Consider the following 24,137-nt stretch of genomic DNA (forward strand, 5'->3'; position numbering starts at 1 on the left):
GCCTTACCATCGCTGAATCCCCCACTATCAACATCCTAGGGGCTACCATTGACCAGAAACTGAACTGGAGTAGCCATTTAAATATAGTGGCTACAAGAGCAGGTCAGAGGCTAGGAAACCTGCGGCGAGTAACTCACCTCCTGACTCCCCAAAGCCTATCCACCATCTACAAGGCACAAGTCAGGAATGTGATGGAATACCCTCCACTTGCCTGGATGGGTGCAGCTCCAACAACACTCAAGAAGCTCAACACCATCCAGGACAAAGCAGCCTGCTTGATTGGTCTCCCATCCATGAAAATTTACTCCCACCACCTTCGACGCACAATGGCAGCAGTGTGTACCGTCCTCAAGATGCACTGCAGTGATGCACCAAGGCTCCTTTGGCAGCATCTTCCACACCGTTGACTCTACCACCTAGAAGGACAAGGTCAGCAGTTGCATGGGAACACCACCACCTGCAAGTTCCCTTCCAAGCCACACCCCAACCTGACTTGGAACTATATCACCATTGCTACACTGTCGCTGGGTCAAAACCTGGAAATCCCTTCCTAATATCACTGTGGGTATACCTACCTCACATGGACTGCAGCGGTTCAAGAAGGCAGCTCACCACCACCTTCTCGAGGGCAATTAGGGATGGGCAATAAATGCCCACATCCGAGGAATGAATAAAGAAAAATACATTCAATGACTGAGCATTCGGAGCTCTCTAGGGTAGAGAATTCCAAAGATTCACAACTCTGTGAAGAAGTTTTTCCTTCTCTCAGTCCGAAATGGCTGTCCCCTTATCCTGAGACTTTGCCGCCTAGTTCTAGACTCTACAACCAGGGAAACAGCCTCACGGCATCTTCCTGGTTAAGTTCTTTCAGAATCTTATGTTTCAATGAGATCACTTCTTATTATTCTAAACTTCAGGGAGTATAGGTCTATTTCATTCAATTTCCCCTCATAGGACAACCCTCTCATCCCAGAAATCAATCTAGTGAACCTTTGTTCCACCCCCTCTTAGGCAAGTATCTCCTTCCTTGGATATGGAAACCAAAACTGTGCACAGTACTTCAGATGTCTCACCAAAGCACTGTACAATTACAGCAAGACTTCTTATTCTTGTACTCCAGCCCTCTTGCAATAAAGGGCAACTTAGCATTTGCTTTCCTATAGGTTGCAGGGAGGTTGAGCGAACTGACCACAGCACAGTGGTTCAGAGTGCCATTCAAGTGGAGGGAGAAAAGAGAAATATAGTAGTAATAGGGGATAGCATAGTTAGGGGAATAGATACTGTTCTCTGCAGAAAAGACAGGGAGTCCCGAAAACTGTGTTGCCTACCTGGTGCCAAATTTAAGGACATCTCTTCTGGGCTGGAGAGGAACTTGGAGTAGGAGGGGAAGGGTCCAGTTGTCGTGGTCCACGTAGGTACCAACGACATAGGTGGGACGAGGAAAGAGGTTCTGCTGAGGGACTATGAGCAGCTCGGGGCTAAATTAAAAATCAAAACAACAAAGGTAATAATCTTTATATTACTACCTGAGCCACGTGCGAATTGGCGGAGGGTAAATAAGATTAGAGAGGTAAACGCGTGGCTCAAAGATTGGTGTGGGAGAAATGGGTTCTGATTCATGGGGCACTGGCACCAGTACTGGGGAAGGAGAGAGCTGTTCCATTGGGACAGGCTCCATTTGAACCATGGTGGGACCAGTGTCCTGGCAAATCGTAGATAGGACTTTAAACTAATTAGTGGGGGGAGGGTTCAATTGAAGGGAAGTTTAGAAAATTGAAAAGAAACGAGAGAGCAGAGGTGCAGGGTAGTGAAGAGGTGAGCGGTAATCAAAATGTGACAGGAAGGGACAGAAAATATAAGCAGAAGAGTGCAGCAGAAATTAGAACCAGAATGAATAATAATGGCAAAAATTCAAAGCTTAAGGCTCTTTATCTGAATGCACACTGCATTTGTAACCAGATACATGAGTTAACGGCACAAATAGAAATTAATGAGTATGACTTGATAGATATTACAGAGACGTGGTTGCAGGGTGACCAAGGCTGGGAACTCAATATTCAAGGGTATTCGAAGTTCCAGAAAAATAGGCAAAAAGGAAAAGGAGGTGGGATAGCTTTGTTAAATAAAGGAAGGTATCACTGCGGTGATGAGTAGTGATATAGGTGCAATAGATCATGATATGGAATCAGTTTGGGTGGAAGTCATTTCTAGGCCCCCAAAGAGTTGCCTCACTGAAGGACAAAGTATAAATCGGGAAATAATGTAGGCACGTAATAAGGGCGGACAAATCAGGTTGGTAGAGGTAACATGGAAGATGAATTTGTAGAGTGCATCAGGGATTGTTACTTAAAGCAATACGTTGCAGCACCTACCAGGGAACAAGCTATTTTAGATCTAGTAATGTGTAATGAGGTAGGATTGATAAGAGATATCGTAGTTAAGGATCCTCTTGGGGGTAGCGTGGTAGAATTTCAAATTCAGTTTGAGGGCGAGCAACTCGTGTCTCAAACCAGTGTCCTCAACTTAAACAAGAGCAATTACAGAGGTATGAAGAAAGAGTTGTCTAAAGCAGGCTGGAAAAATTGACTGAGGGAAAGGTCAGTGGATGAGCAGTGGCAGACTTTTAAGCAGATATTTCATAACACTCAGCAAAAATTTATTCCGGTCAAAAAGAAGGACTCAATGAGTAGGATGAACCACCCGTAGTTAACAAAGGCAGTCAAGGAGAGTATCCAATGAAAAACTAAGGCATACAAAGCGGCGAAAATTAGCGGTAGGCCAGAGGATTGGGATTTTTTTAGGAACCAGCAGCGGATGACTAAAAAGCTAATAAAGAGGGAGAAATTGATTATGAAATTAAATTGGCAAGAAATATAAAAACAAACAGCAAGAGCTTCTACTGGTATATAAAGAGAAAGAGAGCAGCTAAAGTGAGCGTGGGACCCTTGGAGGATGCGACTGGAGAATTGATAATGGGGAACAGGGAAATGGCAGATAATTTGAACCAATATTTTACATCGGTTTCACGGTGCAGGATACTATAAACATTGCACAGATATTAGATAAGCAAGGAGCTAATGGGAGGAAAGATCTTGTAACAGTCTCTATCATGAGGGACAAAGTATTTGACAAACTAATAGGACTAAAGGCAAACAAGTCATAGAAAATAGGAGCAGGAGTGGCCATTCGACCCTTTGAGCCTGCTCCGCCATTCATTATGATCATAGCTGATCATCCAACTCAGTAGCCTGTTCCCACTTTCCCCCCATATCCTTTGATCCCTTTCGCCCCAAGAGCTATATCTAACTCCTTCTTTAAAACATTCAATGTTTTGGCCTCAACTACTTTCTGTGGTAGTGAATTCCACAGGCTCACCACTCTGGGTGAAGAAATTTCTCCTCATCTCAGTCCTGAAAGGTTTACCCAGTTTCCTTAGACTCTGACCCCTGGTTCTGGACTCCCACCATCGGGAACATCCTTCCTGCATCTACCCTGTCAAGTCCTGTTAGAATTTTATAGGTTTCTATGAGATCCTCCCTCACTTTTCTGAGCGCCTGTGAATATAATCCTAATCGATTCAATCTCTCCTCATACGTCAGTCCCGCCATCCCAGGAATCTGTCTGGTACACCTTCGCTGCACTCCCTCTATAGCAAGAACATCCTTCCTCAGATAAGGAGACCAAAACTGCACACAATATTCCAGATATGGCCTCACCAAGGCCCTGTATAATTGCAGCAAAACATCCCTGCTCCTGTACTCGAATCCTCTCGCTATGAAGGCCAACATACCATTTGCTCTTTTTACTGCCTGTTGCCAGGACCTGATGGCCTACATCCAAAGGTTTTAAAGGAAGTGGCTGCAGAGCTAGTGGAGGCATTGGTCGAAATATTCCAGATCTTACTGAATTCCAGGAGGGTCACAGTGGATTGGAAAACCGCTAATGTGACACCCCTGTTCAAGGAGGGAGGGAGATAAAAAGCAGGAAACTATAGAGGGGAGGCGGTGGCGTAGTGGTATTCTCACTGGACTAGTAACCCAGAGACCCAGGGTATTGCTTTGGGGACATGGGTTCTAATCCCACCACAGCAGAAGATGGAATTTGAATTCAATTAATAAATCTGGAATTTAAAAAAAAAAGGCTAGTCTAATGATTGCCATGAAACCATTGTCGATTGTTGTAAAAACCCATCTGGTTTCCATCCTTTAGGGATGGAAATCTGCTGTCCTTAGCTGGTCTGGCCTACATGTGACTCCAGACCCACAGCAATGTGTTTGACTTTTACATGCCCTCTGAAATGGCCTAGCAAGCCACTCGGCAATTAGGGATGGGCAATAAATGCTGGCCGAGCCAGCGACACCCACATCCCATGAATGAATTTTAAAAAAGCCAGTCAGCCTAACATCAGTTGTTGGGAAAATGCTAGAGTCCATTATTAAGGAAAAAATAGCGGGACATTTAGAAAAGCTTAACACAATCACACAGAGTCAACATGGTTTTGTGAAAGGGAAATTATGTTTGACAAATTTGCTAGAGTTCTTTGCGGATATAACGAGCAGAGTTGGTAAAGGGGGAATGGTAGATGTAGTGTATTTATATTTCCAGAAGGCATTCAATAAGGCGCCACATAAAAGATTATTACACAAGATCGGAGCTCACAGTATTGGAGATAATATAATAACATGGATTGAGGATTGGTTAACTCACAGAAGACAGAGTGTCGGGATTAATGGGTCTTTTTCAGGTTGGAAATACATAACTAGTGGAGTGCCACAAGGATCAGTCCTAGGGCCTCAATTATTTACTATCCATATTAATGACTTGGAGGAGGAGTAGAGTGTAATATATCCAAATTTGCTGACGATACAAAAATAGGTGGGAGGGCATGTTGTGATGAGGACATAAGGAATCTGCAATGGGATATTAGATAGGTTGAATGAGTAGGCAAAAACTTGGCAGATGGAGTTTAATGTAGGAAAGTGTGAGGACATGCACTTTGGTAGGAAGAATCAAAAGGCAGACTATTATTTAAATGGAGAGAGATTTTTAAAAAGTGCAGCACAGAGGGATCTGGGTGTTCTTGTACATGAAACACAAAAAGTTAGCATGCAGGTGCAGCAAGTAATTAAGAAGGCAAATGGAATTTTGGCCTTTATTGCTAGGGGGTTGGAGTTTAAAAATAGGAAAGTCTTGTTATAACTGTACAGGGTGTTGGTAAGGCCATACCTGGAGGACGATGTGCAGTTTTGGTCCCCGTATTTAAGAAAGGATATATTGGCATTGGAGGCAGTTGAAAAGAGATTCACTGGGCTGATTCATGGGATGAAGGGGTTGACTTATCAAGAACGGCTAAACAGGATAGCCCTTTATTCATTAGAATTTAGAAGAATGAGGGGTGATCTTATATCAAATGTGCAAGATTCTGAGGGGGCTTGACAGAGTAGATGTTGAGAAGATGTTTCCACTAGTAGTGGAATCTCGAACTAGGGGACATAGTTACAGAATATGGGGACACTCATTTAAAACTGAGATGCGAAGGAATTTCTTTTCTGTGTGTAGTGAATGTCTGGAATTCTCAACCCAGAGTGTTGTGGAGGCGAGATCACTGATGGTATTTAAAGAGGAGGTAGATAGATTTTTGAAATAATAGGGATTTGAGGGCTATGAGAGCTGGCACGAAAGAGGAGTTGAGGTCTGGATCAGATCAGCCCTGATCTTATTGAAAGGCGGGGCAGGCTTGAGGGGCCGAATGGCCTACTCCTCCTATTGCTTATGTTCATATGTAATTGCTTTATTTTTATTCATTCATGGGATGTGGGCGACACTGGCCAGGCCAGCATTTATTGCCCATCCCTAATTGCCCTTGAGAAGGTGGTGGTGAACTGCCTTCTTGAACCGCTGCAGTCCATGTGGGGTAGGTACACCCACAGTGCTGTTAGGAAGGGAGTTCCAGGATTTTGACCCAGCGACACTGAAGGAACGGCGCTATAGTTCCAAGTCAGGATGGTCATAGAGTCATAGAGCGATGCAGCACTGAAACAGGCCCTTCGGCCCACTGAGTCTGTGCCGACCAACAACCACCCATTTATACTAATCCTGCATTAATCCCATATTCCCTACCACCTACCTACACTAGGGGCAATTTACAATGGCCACTTTACCTATCAACCTGCAAGTCATTGGCTGTGGGAGGAAACCGGAGCACCAGGTGGAAACCCACGTGGTCACAGGGAGAAGTTGCAGACTCCACACAGGCAGTACCCAGAACTGAACCCAGGTCGCTGGAGCTGTGCAGCTGCGGTGCTAACCACTGTGCCGCCCAGTGTGACTTGGAGGGGAACTTGCAGGTGGTGGTGTCCCACACATTTGCTGCCCTTGTCCTTCTAGTTGGTAGAGGTCGTGGGTTTGGAAGGTGCTGTCGAAGGAGTCTTGGTGCGTTGCTGCAGTGCATCTTGTAGATGGTACACACTGCTGCCACTGTGCGCGGTGGTGGAGGGAGTGAATGTTTGTAGATGGGGTGCCAATCAAGTGGGCTGCTTTGTCCTGGATGGTGTTGAGCTTCTTGAGTCTTGTTGGAGCTGCACCCATCCAGGCAAGTGGAGAGTATTCCATCACACTCCTGACTTGTGCCTTGTGTTTGGTGGACAGGCTTTGGGGAGTCAGGAGGTGAGTTACTCGCTGCAGGATTCCTAGCCTCTGACCTAGCTGTTGCAGCCATGGTATATATATGGCTACTCCAGTTCAGTTTCTGGTCAGTGGTAGCCCCGAGGATGTTGATGGTGGTAGATTCAGCGATGGTAATGCTATTGAATGTCAAGGGGAGATGGTTAGATTCTCTCTTGTTGGAGATGGTCATTGCCTGGCACTTGTGTGGTGCGAATGTTACTTGCCACTTATCTGCCCAAGCCTGGATATTGTCCAGGTCTTGCTGCGTTTCTACATGGACTGCTTCAGTATCTGAGGAGTCACCAATGGTGGTGAACATTGTGCAATCCCCACTTCTGACCTTCTGATTGAAGGAAGGTCATTGATGAAGCAGCTGAAGATGGTTGGGCCTAGGACACTACCCTGAGGAACTCCTGCAGTGATGTCCTGGAGCTCAGATGATTGACCTCCAACAACCACAACCATCTTTCTTTGTGCTACTTATGGCTCCAGCCAGCAGAGGGTTTCCCCCTGATTCCTCTTGACCTCTGTTTTGCGAGGGCTCCTTGGGTCAAATGCTACCTTGATGTCAAGGGCAGTCACTCTCACCTCACCTCTTGAGTTCAGCTCTTTTGTCCATGTTTGAACCAAGGCTGTAATGAGGTCAGGAGCTGAGTGGCCCTGGCGGAACCCAAACTGAGCGTCACTGAGGTAATTGCTAAGCAAGTGCCGCTTGATGGCACTGTTAATGACACCTTCCATGACTTTACTGATGATTGAGAGTAGGCTGATGGGGCGGTAATTGGCCGGGTTGGATTTGTCTTGTTTTTTGTGTACAGGACATATCTGGGCAATTTCCAAATCGCAGGGTAGATGCCAGTGTTGTAGCTGTACTGGAACAGCTTGGCTAGGAGCGTGACAAGTTCTGGAGCACAGGTCTTCAGTACTATTGCCGGAATTTTGTTAGGGCCCATAGCCTTTGCAGTATCCAGTGCCTTCAGTCGTTTCTTGATATCACGCGGAGTGAATCGAAATGGCTGAAGTCTGGCATCTGTAATGCTGGGGACTTCAGGAGGAGGCCGAGATGGATCATCAAATCGGCACTTCTGGCTGAAGATTGTTGCAAGTGCTTCAGCCTTATCTTTCGCACTGATTCGCTTGCTGTACCTGACTGGTGAAAGCATCCATCCTTTCAGGCCAGAAGAAACTTTCTGACAGCGTTCAAATAATCCATTTAGATTGGACAGCAAGGATCATAATTAGTCTTCCTGTGTCATTCCCTGGCAGGGCAGAAGCTGGCAGGGAAAGTTATGAGATCATTCTGCAGCTATTCCATTGGCTAACTTATTGAGGGCTTTTCCTCAACATTAGTGCTTGGAGCTACGATGTTGTGGCCATTACGGAGACGTGGATATCACAGGGGCAGGAATGGACGTTGGATGTTCTGGGGTTTAGGTGCTTCAAAAGGAATAGGGAGGGAGGTAAAAGAGGTGGGGGAGTGGCATTGCTAATCAGGGATAGTATCACAGCTGCAGAAAGGGAGGTCGTCGAGGAGGGTTTGTCGACTGAGTCATTATGGGTGGAAGTCAGAAACAGGAAAGGAGCAGTCACTTTATTGGGAGTTTTTTATAGTCCCCCCAATAGTAACAAATACATGGAGGAACAGATTGGGAGGCAGATTTTGCAAAGGTGCAGAAGTAACAGGGTTGTTGTCATGGGTGACTTCAACTTCCCTTATATTGATTGGAACCTCCTTAGTGCAAATAGTTTGGATGGAGCAGTTTTTGTCAGGTGTGTCCAGGAAGGTTTCCTGACTCAATATGGAGATAGGCCGACTAGAGGGGAGACTATGTTGGACTTGGTGCTTGGCAACGAACCAGGCCAGGTAGCAGATCTCTCGGTGGGAGAGCATTTCGGTGATAGTGATCACAACTCCCTGACCTTTACTATAGTCATGGAGAGGGACAGGAGCAGACGGGATGGGAAAATATTTAATTGGGGGAGGGGGAATTATAATGCTATTAGGCAGGAACTGGGGAGCATAAATTGGGAACAGATGTTCTCAGGGAAATGCACGACAGAAATGTGTAGGTTGTTTAGGGAGCACTTGCTGCGACTGCTGGATAGGTTTGTCCCGATGAGGCAGGGAAGGGATAGTAGGGTGAAGGAACCTTGGATGACAAGAGATGTGGAACAGCTAGTCTAGAGGAAGAAGGAAGCTTACTTAAGGTTGAAGAAGCAAGGATCAGACAGGGCTCTAGAGGGCTACAAGGTAGCCAGGAAGGAACTGAAGAATGGACTTAGGAGAGCTAGAAGGGGACATGAAAAAGTCTTGGCGGGTAGGATTAAGGAAAATCCCAAGGCGTTCTACACTTATGTGAGGAACAAGAGGATGGCCAGAGTGAGGGTAGGGCCGATCAGGGATAGTGGAGGGAACTTGTGCCTGGAGTCGGAGGAAGTAGGGGAGGTCCTAAATGAATACTTTGCTTCAGTATTCACTAGTGAGAGGGACCTGGTTGTTTGTGAGGACAGCGTGGAAGAGGCTGATATGCTTGAACAGGTTGAGGTTAAGGGGGAGGAAGTGCTGGAAATTTTGAATGATATGAGGACAGATAAGTCCCCGGGGCCAGACGGGATATACCCAAGGATATTATGGGAAGCGAGGGAAGAGATTGCTGTGCCTTTGGCGATGATCTTTGTGTCTTCACTGTCCACTGGAGTAGTACCGTATGATTGGAGGGTGGCAAATGTTGTTCCCTTGTTCAAGAAAGGGAATAGGGATAACCCTGGGAATTATAGACCAGTCAGTCTTACGTCGGTAGTGGGCAAATTATTGGAGAGGATTCTGAGAGACAGGATTTATGATTATTTGGAAAAGCTTCATTTGATTAGAGACAGCATGGCTTTGTGAGGGGCAGGTCATGCCTCACAAGCCTTATTGAATTCTTTGAAGATGTGACAAAACACGTTGATGAAGGAAGAGCAGTGGATGTGGTGTATATGGATTTTAGCAAGGCATTTGATAAGGTTCCCCATGGTAGGCTCATTCAGAAAGTAAGGCATGGGATACAGGTAAAGTTGGCTGTCTGGATACAGAATTGGCTGGCCCATAGAAGACAGAGGGTGGTAGTAGATGGAAAGTATTCAGCCTGGAGCTCGGTGACCAGTGGTGTTCCGCAGGGATCTGTTCTGGGACCTCTGCTCTTTGTGATTTTTATAAATGACTTGGATGAGGAAGTGGAAGGCTGGGTTAGCAAGTTTGCCGATGACACGAAGGTTGCTGGAGTTGTGGATAGTGTGGAAGGCTGTTGTAGGTTGCAACGGGACATTGACAGGATGCAGAGCTGGGCTGAGAAGTGGCAGATGGAGTTCAACCTGGAAAAGTGTGAAGTGATTCATTTTGGAAGGTCGAATTTGAATTCGGAATACAGGCTTAAAGACAGGAATCTTGTTGGTGTGGAGGAACAGAGGGATCTTCGGGTCCATGTCCATTGATCGCTCAAAGTTGCCACCCAAGTTGATAGGGTTGTTAAGAAGGCGTATGGTGTGTTGGCTTACATTAACAGGGGGATTGAGTTTAAGAGCCACGAGGTTATGCTGCAGCTCTAGAAGGCCCTGGTTCGACCACACTTGGAATATTGTGTTCAGTTCTGGTCGCCTCATTATAGGAAGGATGTGGAAGCTTTAGAGAGGGTGCAGAGGAGATTTACCAGGATGCTGCCTGGACTGGAGGGCATGTCCTACGAAGAAAGATTGAGGGAGCTGGGGCTTTTCTCATTGGAGCGAAGAAGGATGAGAGGTGACTTGATAGAGGGGTACAAGATGATGAGAGGCATAGATAGAGTGGATAGCCAGAGACTTTTTCCCAGGGTGGAAAGGGCTATCACCAGGGGGCATAATTTTAAGGCGATTGGAGGAAGGTTTCGGGGAGATGTCAGAGGTAGGTTCTTTGCACAGAGAGTGGTGGGTGCTTGGAATGCGCTGCCAGCGGTAGTAGTAGAAGCAGATACATTAAGGGCATTTAAGCGACTCTTGGATAGGTACGTGGATGATAGTAGAATGAAGGGTAGGTAGTTAGTTTGATCTTAGAGTAGGTTAAAGGTTCGGCACAACATCGTGGGCCGAAGGGCCTGTACTGTGCTGCACTGTTCTATGTTCTATGATCTGTAAGACAGGTAACTGAAGTACTTTGCACACTTTCAACAAGTATTATTGCCTTGATTTGACAATTGAAGCTATGGAGCATTAAAACAGTATGTCATTTTAAGTTACCTGTAACATTTAGTTCCAGTGCCATTTTTTGTCCTCCTTTGGTATAATTCTAACTGTGTGCTAATACTAAGGAAGCAGAGTTGTCGATTACTTCTGGATAGGTTTGGTCCTCTTTCATCTGATAGATGTTCATCCTGTTAACCCAACTGCATCATGATTTTTCTTTCTTAGTGTGGGATAAAGGCCTGCTCGGGTCTGCAAATGAAACCCGACCCGGCCCGAGCCCTTTGACTTTTTCCCGTGCCCGACCTGACCACCGGAATATAATCAATTTTATTGACGAGATCGTGCTCTTCCTTGGATGGAATCGTTCACTGCAGCCTAGTGCGGAGTCCAAATGCACGTTTCCTGCCTTGACGTCGTGGCGTCCGACCCGAGCCCAAAAGTCGGACTAGGAAGAGTGACCTGAACCTGACACATGTCTGGTCCGTTTTGGTCGGGTAGTCATGCTCTCGTGTGGGACAGTTTGGAGCTGTACAATTGAATGTACACTAAACTGAGGGAATGTAGCCGCCTTATGTTGGATAAAAATAACATTTTTAATATAGTCTATACCACAATTATGTTTATAAATTATTTAGCAAAAAATGTCTCCCAATGTGCTGATTTTCAACCAAGCTTTGTGTTTTGTTTCTTGAAGGCACCAGAGCTTTATGATCAAAAGGGTCAATATTTTAATGTGGAGAGAGTTGGTCAGGTATGCCATTTTTGTATCATTAAATTTTGTGTGGCTTAATATTTGGTAATATTGATTTTCTAAATGCTATTTTAAATCAGGTGTTTTTATTTCTATGAATAGTGTGTCTCAAGTGTCTTTCTATTTACAATATGAGAACGATGTGCTAATTTTTTATAAATATTAATTCAAGCTAACAAGTCAATTGGAGAATAATGCATAGCTTAGTGTACATATTGTAGTTGACTCTCAAAGACATTTTAGAAAACTTGTGTATTCTTGTAGGAATGCAGCTGAAATGTGATGATTTTTGATTAAGCTTCAACGAATAAATGTTACTTACATCTGTTACATTTCGCTCCTCTCCAGAAAGTCAAGCCTTTGAGGTATTTCAGTATTAAATTTGAAGTTTTTTAACTTTGCACAATTGCAATTTATATTTTTACAGTATTTAAAAGATGAGGATGATGACTTAGTAACTCCTCCAGAGACTGAAGGCAATCCATGGTTTTCCTTCTTGCAGAATAGTGTCCATCTTAAAGGTACAAATAATGCTGAGCACTTTGAATTTAAAGTTTGTGGTAAAAGGGGGACTAGGGTGTAGGACTTGGGTTAACATCTGGACCAGACTTTTTTGTGAGTTGATGCCTTTCTCTGATAGCACTTTGAGTAGCCTCAACTAAGATCCTAATGCCATGCTCCGAACTTGGCACAAATTGGCAATTCTACTAAGGAGAATGCTAACTGGGAAATATCCTACTTCTGCCTCAAGGAATAGGCTGAGGCACGTTGTTGGGGCAGAGTATAGGGAGCTGTGTCAAGCATTTGATAGTTTCCCATGACAGCAAAATAATAAATTATGTAAAGTTTGCCTTTTGACCCATGGGCTCTCATCATTTTATAAACTCAGCATTGTTGAATTACCTGCCAATAAGTTTAGAAGGTGAGGTGTCTCTTCCAGCCCAAAACTGAGCCATACAGACTGTTGCAGAATGAGAGGCACCCACAAACCTGAACCTTGACCTCTGCCTCAGCTAGCTTGACCAAGAATTTTCTTGCTAAGCCAACAAATCACCTTGAATGGGAAACCTCCTACATTGGTATCGGGCTTCTTTAGAATAACTGGTATAAGTTTTCAACCTCTGTTTCCATCTGGCACTCTTTTCAGATACCTTGCATACAAATTCTCAATATATACTATAATACTAAGTTTACAGATATTTTTATTTTAACCTCATAATTTAGGATTTTGCATCAGTTGTTAATTCATTAGAAGTGCCAGGATAATTAAAATGTTTTAATTTTCTTTGCAGAAAGCCCCTTGCTTTTTCCATATTTTCCCAAGAAATCATTACATTATGTTAAAAGGCTAGTGGAAGCACAGATTGATAGTTGCCTACAAAAACCAGCTGTAAGTATTCCATTCATACAGTCACCTTTGTTACAGTGAAACCACGACACAATTAATTTCATAATTTTCCTTGTATTTTCTTTTTGGTTTCTTTCACAGGAAGTGATCGGAAATTCTATACATCAAGTTGTCTACATGCCTCTGTATAAGCTACATCCAACGTAAAACTTCATTTTTATGTTTTCTATAAAAAAATGAGTGAATTAATTTTTCAGCTGTATTAAATAAGTGTAATAATTTAAATTGAAACAGAACTCTCGTATATTAACTTTGTTTCCTGCATAACAAGCTATGTTAGTAGAGTAGTTTCCTTCTTTGTTGAAATTAACAGTTGTATGTTGTTAATATACTTGTTTCTGTTTAATTTCAGTGAGGGTGTTGTGCCCAGATTTTCACTGCCATCATTGTAAGTTCACTGTTATCTTTAATTGTTAGTGTTCACAATCAGTCATTTACAGAATTGAGATATAATAGTTTTCTTCTGTAATTTTCATTTTCCCCCCCAATTTTCTGGCAGCTAAACTTAAACCTGCCATACGTTTTCTTTGTAGTTGGAATGATAAGTCTTCAAATCTACAGTATGTTGTATTCACAATGCACAGCATTGAATCCTCTATAATCTACATTATGCGAAGACCCACAGACCTTTCAAGGTGAGAACTGGGACAATATGTGATATTTGCAACCCATGTGCTTTTATAATAGTAATTATTTTTCTGATTCTATGAAAATTGCGTAGAGTGTTAATATATTTTAATCCCAAAACCTGAAGCAACAGTGCATGATTAAATAAATATGCAGTTATCTTTATCTAATTGATTTGCCACTTACGAGATATATGGATCACTTGTTTATAAATCGCATCCTACAGATCCTTATAGCATAATAAATGTACTGAGGATCAGCAGAGACATTCAGTTGATCTATAGATACAAGTGTAGAAAAGAATTCGAAAATGCCTAGCTTTAGCTGCTGAAAGTCCCCAAGATTGTCTCATCATTCTGTGTGGTGATCTAAAATAACCACACTATAATTAACTAATGTGCCACTCATTCTGTAACAACTTTGCACCATAGTTTATTCAAGGTAACAGCTGCTTACCCATTAGACCGCTCTCTAGATTACTAAATGTCCACTGCTAGGACTATTTTTAAAAGTTATGTCCACCAAGCCGACTCCCATTTCATTTTTTCTGCCTGTTCTTGAAACCCTGCTGAGGCCAATACATATGGTTTGATTAGCACTAATCACTCTCAGTACATGGCCCACATGTTGTTCATGTGTGAATTTTGGTGAGTGGTGACAAATTATTTAACTGCAGGAACATTACAGTTGAGCCCAATCCCTAGCCACACATAAATACTTAAAACAGAGGTTGCTGAGTAGTGATCAGTGTTACTTGTATATTAATTGTAAGCAGATGGTAGACATTAACTGGGGATTCAATTGAGCCCGATATATAGACACAGTCTAAAACTGTGGTTGTTGGGTTAGGAGGTGTATGCTAGTAATGTGTAACTCTGTGAATAAATATAAACATGTGTAAAAATTGGCTCCAGTTCTATCCTTCACCAACTGGCTTTCTGGAATAGAACTATCAGGAGGTCTGGCGGATTTTCCCTTTTCCAATCCAGGTGTGCTGGAGTAAGTTATTGTGCCCTGAATGCCACCAGCTGAGATCAGTTAACTCATAGACTCGGGATCAAATCTCGGGCCTTCCCTGGTCTGAATGCTGAGCTTAATCACTGAGAAAACTCACTAAGCTGTTGGGGGAGACATATGTTTATTTTTAAAAGTAAAATTCAGGTGCTAAAATCTTGAATGATAAAAAAGAAAGTGCCTTGGGGTACTAGGTGATGCAGTGGGTTATCCCTGGGCAGGACCCAATGAAATGAAGCAGACCTCTCCCTTTTGAGTATAAGGGTCCTCAGTGAAATTTCAAGCCTGTAAGTGCTGTGCCCATGACACAAAACTGCTCAGAATCTGGCACAGTACTCTAAATATGGTAACCTAAAAATGCCCAAGGAAGGCTGTAGTAGAAATTAGAAAACTTCTTATTGATGCAGTGAAAAATGCTCTTCTGAAGTTGAGATTAAGATATCTCTTTTTCCATATTGGAAAGAGATGCACTTGTCTGTACCTGGCCTGGGACTAGTTAATGCTAGCACTAATTTCCAGAAGCAGGGAAGTATGACCACTGACGTCCTTTACTTTAGTGAGCATAAATTTAATTTTGCTGGAAAATATCTTTTAAAGATCTAAACATTTTACATCTAACTTAATTACAATAATGCAATGCTTTAATGAAATGTTTTGATTGGATTTCAGCCAGTTTAATTGGAAAATTTCCTAGAGAGATTTTTAATTTCAGAAATGTCAAAATTGAATTGAATACTGATCTGAATAAAGAAGTATTTGGTTTTTAATGCAATGTTTTAATATTCATCCAGGTAATATCTTAAGGACTCTAGTTTAAATTTAAATATTCTGATTTGTGATGGTTTTTTTATAGGTCTGTTCCTAATTGGCTGCTTGCTGTAGAGTTTGGAGATTTTTTGTGTAGCACCAGAAATGACAGTAACAAGGAAAGGTGAGATTCCGATTGTTTTACTGTGTCCAGCTTGTTCATACTTTTTAGCATGAGCCCTAGTGGAACTTTGGCTTTAAATATTTAGTCTTGTAAAATCATTGTGAATTATTCTAAGAGACTATCTTCCTTGGAGAAGAGAAGGCTGAGAGGAGACTTGGTAGAAGTATTCAAAATCATGAGGGATCTCGGCAGAGTAGTGTCATGCAGGCCCCCACCTACCAAGAATGAGGCGCACATATTTCGCCACACGAACATTTATTTTTAAACTGTTACTGGAGTAAAGAAAGAACTTGTTTTAAGAAAAAAACCCACCAGACTCTTGACTGGAAAGACATTTGCAAAGTAACAGACAGTACTTGGAAAGGACAAAGGGACCACTCTCTGTTCCAATTTAATCCACAATGGACTTTTGATTACTAGATGTTGAAGGTGGAGAGGCTAGCATTCCAGGTTAACTGCTAAAATGGCCCAGTACACAAACACATGTGGTCAGACCAGTTTAGTCACATGACTAACTGCCCGTTGGAGTTTTTTGAACTTTCCACAGAGAATTTGAACACAGAAAGCTGTTTGCTCCTGGACTGAAAAGACCTCTCTCCTGTCTGCTCATCTCTTTCTCACCAGCTTTGGAATTCATTGAAGACACAGGAACCCCAAGAGAGAAAAGTCTCCTACAGTGAACAAGGTTTAAGAAGAATACTGGGCCCCAATGAAAAGCAAGAATTACCTACAAGCAAGAACTACATACCAAAAGACTACAGTGAGCTCGAAGCACAGTAACAAGAAACTCTTCTGATATTGCCTCATCCTCTCTTTTTTCTTCTCTTTTCTGTCTCTATTTGCATGTGCGTATAGTGTAGACATGCTAGCGTGAGGCGCGGCATGTATCTGTAGGCGTTAACCGAATTAGAATTTAAGTTTTAATAAATTTTGCTTTTTTTCTTTAAACCTAAGAAAGCCTGTTTGTGCTCATTCCTTTGCCTTATAATTGGAAAGCCGTGAACAAGGATTCACCAAGGGGGAGCTCAAACCACAGTGTGTTTAAAAATTAAATCCTGTTACAATAAGACCAGGTGAAGGCTGAGAAAGACCCCTAGACAACTTTCTCACCTGGTCGTAACAGTAGATAGGGAAAAATGGTTCCTACTCGGGAAAGGATCAAGAATGAGAGGGCACAGATTTAAGGCAATTGGCAAAAGAAGCAATGGCGACATGAGGAATAACTGTTTCACACAGCGAGAGGTTAGGATCTGGAATGCACTGCTTGAGAGTGTGATGAAGGCAGGTTCAATCGAGGTATTTAAAAGCGAATTGGATAGTTATCTGAAAAGGAAAAATGTGCAGGGTTGCGGGGAGAAGGCGGGGGAATGGCACTAAGTGAATTGCTCATTTGGAGAGCTGGTGCAGACATGATGGGCTGAATGGCATCCGTCAGTGCTGTAACATTTCTCTGATTCTGTGATTTACTAAAATGATTTAGTAAGTGAGGTATTGTGTACATAGCTATAGTATGCACACTTTGAAGGGTAGGGGTAGGCGGTGGCGTAGTGGTATTATCACTGGACTAGTAACCCAGAGACCCAAGGTATTTCTCTGGGGACATGGGTTCGAATCCCACCACAGCAGAAGGTGGAATTTGAATTTAATTAATAAATCTGGAATTAAAAAGCTAGTCTAATGATTGCCATGAAACCATTGTCGATTGTTGTAAAAACCCATCTGGTTCACTAATGTCCTTTGGGGAAGGAAATCTGCTGTCCTTACCTGGTCTGGCCTACATGTGACTCCAGACCCACAGCAATGTGGTTAACTCTTACATGTCCTCTGAAATGGCCTAGCAAGCCACTCAGTTGTATCTAACCGCTAGAAAGTCCATAAAAAGGAATGAAACCGGACGGAACACCCGGCATCGACCAAGGCACCGGAAACGACAATGGCAAACCCAGCCCGGTCGACCCTGCAAAGTCCTCCTGACTAACATCTGGGGGCTTGTGCCAATGTTGGGAGAGCTGTCCCACAGTCTAGTCAAGCAACAGCCTGACATAGCCATACTCACGGAATCATACCTTACAGACAATGTCCCAGACACTGCCATCACCATCCCCGGGTATGTTCTGTCCCAGCAGCAGGACAGACCCAGCAGAGGTGGTGGCACAGTGGTATACAGTAGGGAGGGAGTTGCCCTGGGAGTCCTCAACATCGACTCCGGACCCCATGAAGTCTCATGACATCAGGTCAAACATGGGCAAGGTAACCTCCTACTGATTACCACCTACCGCCCTCCCTCAGCTGATGACTCCGTACTCCTCCATGTTGAACAGCACTTGGAGGAAGCACTGAGGGTGGCAAGGGCACAAAATGTACTGTGGGTGGGGGACTTAAATGTCCATCACCAAGACTGGCTCGGTAGCACCACTACTGACCGAGCTGGCCGAGTCCTAAAGGACATAACTGCTAGACTGGGTCTGCGGCAGGTGGTGGGGGAACCAACACAAGGGAAAAACATACTTGACCTTGTCCTCACCAATCTGCCTGCCGCAGATGCTTCTGTCCATGCCAGTATTGGTAGGAGTGACCACCGCACAGTACTTGTGGAGACTAAGTCCTGCCTTCACATTGAGGATACCGTCCATCGTGTTGTGTGGCACTATCGCCGTGCTAAATGGGATAGATTTCGAACAGATCTAGCAATGCAAAACTGGGCATCCATGAGGCGCTGTGGGCCATCAGCAGCAGCAGAATTGTACTCATCCACAATCTGTAACCTCATGGCCCGGCATATCCCCCACTCTACCATGACCATCAAGCCAGGAGACCAACCCTGGTTCAATGAAGAGTGCAGGAGGGCATGCCAGGAGCAGCACCAGGCATACTTCAAAATGAGGTGTCAACCTGGTGAAGCTACAACCCAGGACTACTTGCGTGCCAAACAGCATAAGCAGCAAGTGATTGACAGAACGAAGCGATCCCACAACCAACGGATCAGATCTAAGCTCTGCGGTCCTGCCACATCCAGCCGTGAATGGTGGTGGACAATTAAACAACTAACTGGAGGAGGTGGCTCCACAAATATCCCCATCCTCCATGATGGGGGAGCCCAGCACATCAGTGCGAAAGATAAGGCTGAAGCATTTGCAACAATCTTCAGCCAGAAGTGCCGAGTTGATGATCCATCTGGGCCTCCTCCTGAAGGCCCCAGCATCACAGATGCCAGTCTTCAGCCATTTCGATTCACTCCACGTGATATCAAGAAACGACTGAAGGCACTGGATACTGCAAAAGCTACGGGCTCTGACAATATTCCGGCAATAATACTGAAGACCTGTGCTCCAGAACTTGCCGCGACCCTAGCCAAGCTGTTCCAGTACATCTACAACACTCCCATCTACCCTGCAATGTGGAAAATTGCCCAGGTATGTCCTGCACACAAAAAGCAGGACAAGTCCTACCTGGCCAATTACCGCCCCATCAGTCTACTTTCAATCATCAGTAAAGTGATGGAAGGTGTTAACAGTGCCATCAAGCGGCACTTGCCTAGCAACAACCTGCTCAGTGACGCTCAGTTTGGGTTCCGCCAGGGCCACTCAGCTCCTGACCTCATTACAGCCTTGGTTCAAACATGGACAAAAGAGCTGAACTCAAGAGGTGAGGTGAGAGTGACTGCCCTTGACATCAAGGCAGCATTTGACTGAGTATGGCATCAAGGAGCCCTCGCAAAACTGAGGTCAATGGGAATCAGGGAAAACCCTCTGCTGGCTGGAGTCATACCGAACGCAAAGGAAAATGGTTGTGGTTGTTGGAGGTCAATCATCTGAGCTCCAGGACATCACTGCAGGAGTTCCTCAGGGTAGTGTCCTAGGCCCAACCATCTTCAGATGCTTCATCAATGACCTTCCTTCAATCAGAAGGTCAGAAGTGGGGATGTTCGCTGATGATTGCACAATGTTCCGCACCATTGGTGACTCCTCAGATACTGAAGCAGTCCGTGTAGAAATGCAGCAAGACCTGGACAATATCCAGGCTTGGGCTAATAAGTGGCAAGTAACATTCGCGCCACACAAGTGCCAGGCAATGACCATCTCCAACAAGAGAGAATCTAACCATCTCCCCATGACATTCAACGGCATTACCATCGCTGAATCCCCCACTATCAACATCCCAGGGGTTACCATTGACCAGGAACTGAACCGGAGTAGCCATATAAATACCATGGCTACAAGAGCAGGTCAGAGGCTAGGAATCCTGAGGCGAGTAACTCACCACCTGACTCCCCAAAGCCTGTCCACCAAACACAAGGCACAAGTCAGGAGTGTGATGGAATACTCTCCACTTGCTTGGATGGGTGCAGCTCCAACAACACTCAAGTAGCTCGACACCATCCAAGACAAAGCAGCCCGCTTGATTGGCACCCCATCTACAAACATTCACTCCCTCCACCACCAACGCACAGTAGCAGCAGTGTGTACCATCTGCAAGATGCAATGCACCAAGGCTCCTTAGACACCACCTTCCAAACCCGTGACCTGTACCAACAAGAAGGTCAAGGGCAGCAAATACATGGGAACACCACCATCTGTAAGTTCCCCTCCAAGTCACACACCATCCTGACTTGGAACTATATCGCTGTTCCTTCACTGTCGCTGGGTCAAAATCCTGGAACTCCCTCCCTGACAGCATTGTGGGTCTACCTACCCCAAATGGACTGCAGCGGTTCAAGAAGGCAGCTCACCACCACCTTCTCAAGGGCAATTAGGGATGGGCAATAAATGCTGGCCTGGCCAGCGACGCCCACATCCCATGAATAATTTTTTTAAAAGCTGTTCAACCACATCTGTTTCTGTTTTGGTGTCAGCTGCTGAGCGTCTACATTACAAGCTGAATAGACTGATGAAATGTTGGGGGAGGGGGGTCTAAAATAAATACCGAAAATGCTACAAATATAGAGCAGATCAGTAGGCATCTGGAAAGAGGAAAGACAGGTTGTAATTTGTCAGGTGTGTACATTTTATCAGAGCAAATCAACCCAGCCATTCAGTATACCCAGAGCAGAGATGATGTTTGAAAATAAGAAAACATTGTTGAAAGGAGGTCAAATATTCATATGCTGAATGTGGTCATCTTTAACAGTTTACCTACAATTGCTATAGCGATGCACTGGTGTTGCTTTAAGCACCGTAACTATTGAATACTCAATATAACTCTGTGTGAATGAAGCATAATGCAAGGTTCATTGACTAAAAGCCAAAGTACCACAAAATATTTTTAATTTTTGTTCCACTCATTCTGGCTTGCATATGTTATACTTTTCGGTTATTCGGTTAAAAAAAATAATGGATGTGGCCTGGCGTTCTAAGTGCAAAAAAATGGTGCAGTTTTATTTACTTTGATGTTGAATTGAAGTAAAACCACTTACCTCTGGACACCAAGGGTGCTGGGAGCTTCTCAGCAAACACTGAATCCCGAACTTCACTTAGTTTACTGAGGCAAATAAAAAATCAGTGTCTGTACGTGAACTGAATGGGCACGTAGGTATCAATGCTAACCTAAGTCGATTTGTATATTCATGCAGGGTTGTTGTAATTGTATCTAAAGCCAGTTTGTCAACTTACCTTAAAAAAGGAATCTTTTTATTTGTATAGTTGTTGTATATACAAATCAAATCTGATAGATTTTTAATGTCTCTATCAAATGAACCAATGTCAACACAGGATTTTAATCTATTCATTTCAACTTTAAGGATCCTTGATAACACATTTGGCAAACGGATAGATATATCGGGATTTGATAGGCCATTGTAATTTTTAACAGTGAGCATCGACACAAAAGAAATGCTGGGAGCTCTTTATTGTCATAAGATCATTTACAGCACAGAAGGAGGCCACTCAGCCCATCGAGGCCATGCCAGCGCTCCATGGAGCTATGCAGTCAGTCCCATTTCCCAGCTCGATCCCTGTAGCCCTGCAAGTCTATTTCTCTCAGGTGGCCATCCAACTTCCTCTTGAAGTCATTGATTGTCTCTGTCTCTGCTTCCGCCACCCTTTTGTCAGGTCATTACCATCCGCTGCGTAAAAAAATGATTTCTTTTATTCCCCATGCATCTTTTGCGCAAAATCTTCAACCTGTGTCCCCTAGTCCTTGTACCATTTGTTAATGGGAACAGTTTTTTCTAGTCTATCTTATTTAAGCCTGTAATAATCTTGTACATTTCTATTAAATCTCCCATCAAACTCCTTTGTTCTAAGGAGAACAAACCCAGCTTTTCCAACCTAGCTTTATGACTAAAGTCCTCCATCCCTGGAACCATTCTGGTAAATCTGCTCTGCACCCTCTCCAGGACCCTGACATCTTTCCTGAAGTATGGTGACTAGAACTGGACGCAGTTCAGTCTATTTAGGTCCTAACCAGAGCTTTATGAAGGTTCAACATAGTTTCCCTGCTTTTGTACTCAATGCCTCTGTTTATGAAGCGCAAGATCCCATATGCTTTACTAACCACTCTCTCAATATGTCCTTCCACCTTCAAAGGTCTATGTACATGCACCCCCAGGCCCCTCTGTTCCTGCACACTCTTTGGAACTACGCCATTAAGTATATATTGCCTCTCCCTATTCTTTCTACCAAAATGCATCACCTCACACTTGTCAGTATTAAATGCTGTCTGCCCACTGCGCTAGCCTATCTGTGTCCTGTTGCAGGCAGTTCATTTCATCCTCATTGTTTGCCATACTTCCAAGTTTGGTGGCATCAGCAAGTTTTGAGATTCTACTCTGTATTCCAAGATCCAAGTCATTTACATAACAGCAAAAAAAGCAGTGGTCCCAGCACTGACCCTTGGGGAACACCACTGTCTACCATCCTCCAGTCTGAAAAACAACTATTTACTGCGACTGACTGATTTCTGTCCTTAAGGAATTTTTTTATCCAATTGGACACTGACCTTCCTATTCCATGAGCCTCAATTTTGTTAACTAACCTTTTATGTGGTACCTTGTCAAATGTTTTCTTGAAATCCATATAAACAGCATCCACTACGTTCCCTTCATCAACCTTCTCTGTTACGTCATCAAAAAATTCAGTTCGATCAGTCAAGCATGATCTGCCTTTTACAAATCCATGCTATCCTTAATTAACTCGACCCTCTCTAAGTATCCGTTAAGATTTTTCCTGATTATTGTTTTTATAACCTTACCCACCACTGATATTAAACTAACTGGTCTGTGGTTGCTAGGACTGTCCTTACACCCTTTCTTGAATATTTGCCACTCCAACCCTCTGGCACCTCCCCCATATCCAGGGAAGATTGAAAGATTATGGCAAGCCCTCTGGCGATCTCCATCCCCACTTCCGTTACCAACCTGGGATGCAAGCTGTCCAGACGAGGTAACTTATCTACCCGAAGCATAGCCAGCTTTTTTAGTACCTCCCCTCCTCAATTTTTCTCCTATCCATTGCCTCTACCCTCCTCGCTTCTCCCAATATTTTGTCAGATTCCACTTCCTTAGTAAACACTTCAGACCAGTGGAGTGCACATCCTGTTCCATGTGGGAACCCCAGGATGCTTGTCGTGTCCTGGATAGCCACATATACAGGAAATGTCAGCTGTAAGAGCTCGAACTCTGGGTTTCGGAGTGTTATAAGCACTTTTGTTCTTTTAATAAAACTAGGAGCTCTGTGCCTTTAAGACTGAAAAACCTCTGTGGACAATAACAGGTTTAGTGTTTGAAGGAGTCCAGACTGCAGGGCAATTTGCATCCAGCCAACCTGATGGTTTTATGACAGTCTTATGACTTCTATTGAGAAAGCTTGCAGTTCCATTTTGGCAGTGAAAGTAGAAACCAGTGGGCTATGAGCAGCTGAAAGAGTTACTGCTGGAGACTGGCCAGGAATATAGCCCAGAAAACACTTTTTCTCCTGAAAATAACTTCCAGATCAAGTGAAATTCTGATTTCTTCATGAGGTTAAAACAACTTTGAAGGAGTTCAGAATATCTAATAAATGGAAGCTAAAACCCTTGTTGCTGTTTATGCCTGAAGAGAGCGAAAAGACTCAGAGGAAGAGAAGTTGCAATACTCGGGAGGAACACTGCTCTATGGAGAGAGGCTGCTTTGCTGAGAGGAAGCCTGCATTGCTGAAGGTAGTCTCCAGTCTCAGAAAAATCTCCTCTTAGAGTGTGAGTCCTGTTACATTTTTGTATTTTTTTTGGAAGTTCGTGAACTCTCAAGGAAGTTTCTACTGTTAAACTGCTACTTTACAATTTAAATAGACCTGTTGCTGAAAGGTCTGTGTGATGTCTGCTGCAGACGAACTGCCTTGAATGCCTACCCATCATAGACTGTTCATTAATTTCTCCTGGAGAGACATCGAGTGGCATCTGACTATTCGACTCTGGGACACCTCCCCGAATCGAAAACTACCAGAAAGGACAAAGGAGGAATGTTATGCTTGGACTCAGAGAAAATGGGTGAGATTCTAAACGAGTACTTTGCATCGGTATTCACCGAGGAGAGGGACATGACGGATGTTGAGGTTAGGAACAGATGTTTG

The 24,137-nt window shown here is 43.8% G+C and overlaps 1 protein-coding gene across 1 annotated transcript in view; it reads left to right on the top strand.

The window, feature by feature from the left end:
• Window positions 1–24,137, top strand: part of anapc4 (anaphase promoting complex subunit 4) — a 148,659-nt gene that overhangs the window by 104,459 nt on the left and 20,063 nt on the right. Inside the window, exons 20-26 of the mRNA XM_068037245.1 lie at window positions 11,558–11,614; window positions 12,042–12,135; window positions 12,907–13,004; window positions 13,104–13,165; window positions 13,375–13,410; window positions 13,556–13,657; window positions 15,517–15,594. Coding sequence (XP_067893346.1) covers window positions 11,558–11,614; window positions 12,042–12,135; window positions 12,907–13,004; window positions 13,104–13,165; window positions 13,375–13,410; window positions 13,556–13,657; window positions 15,517–15,594 — 527 coding nt within the window. The remainder of the gene's footprint in view (window positions 1–11,557; window positions 11,615–12,041; window positions 12,136–12,906; window positions 13,005–13,103; window positions 13,166–13,374; window positions 13,411–13,555; window positions 13,658–15,516; window positions 15,595–24,137) is intronic.

Source organism: Heterodontus francisci, chromosome 1 (genome assembly GCF_036365525.1).
Source record: "Heterodontus francisci isolate sHetFra1 chromosome 1, sHetFra1.hap1, whole genome shotgun sequence".
Classification (NCBI taxonomy): Eukaryota; Metazoa; Chordata; class Chondrichthyes; order Heterodontiformes; family Heterodontidae; genus Heterodontus; species Heterodontus francisci.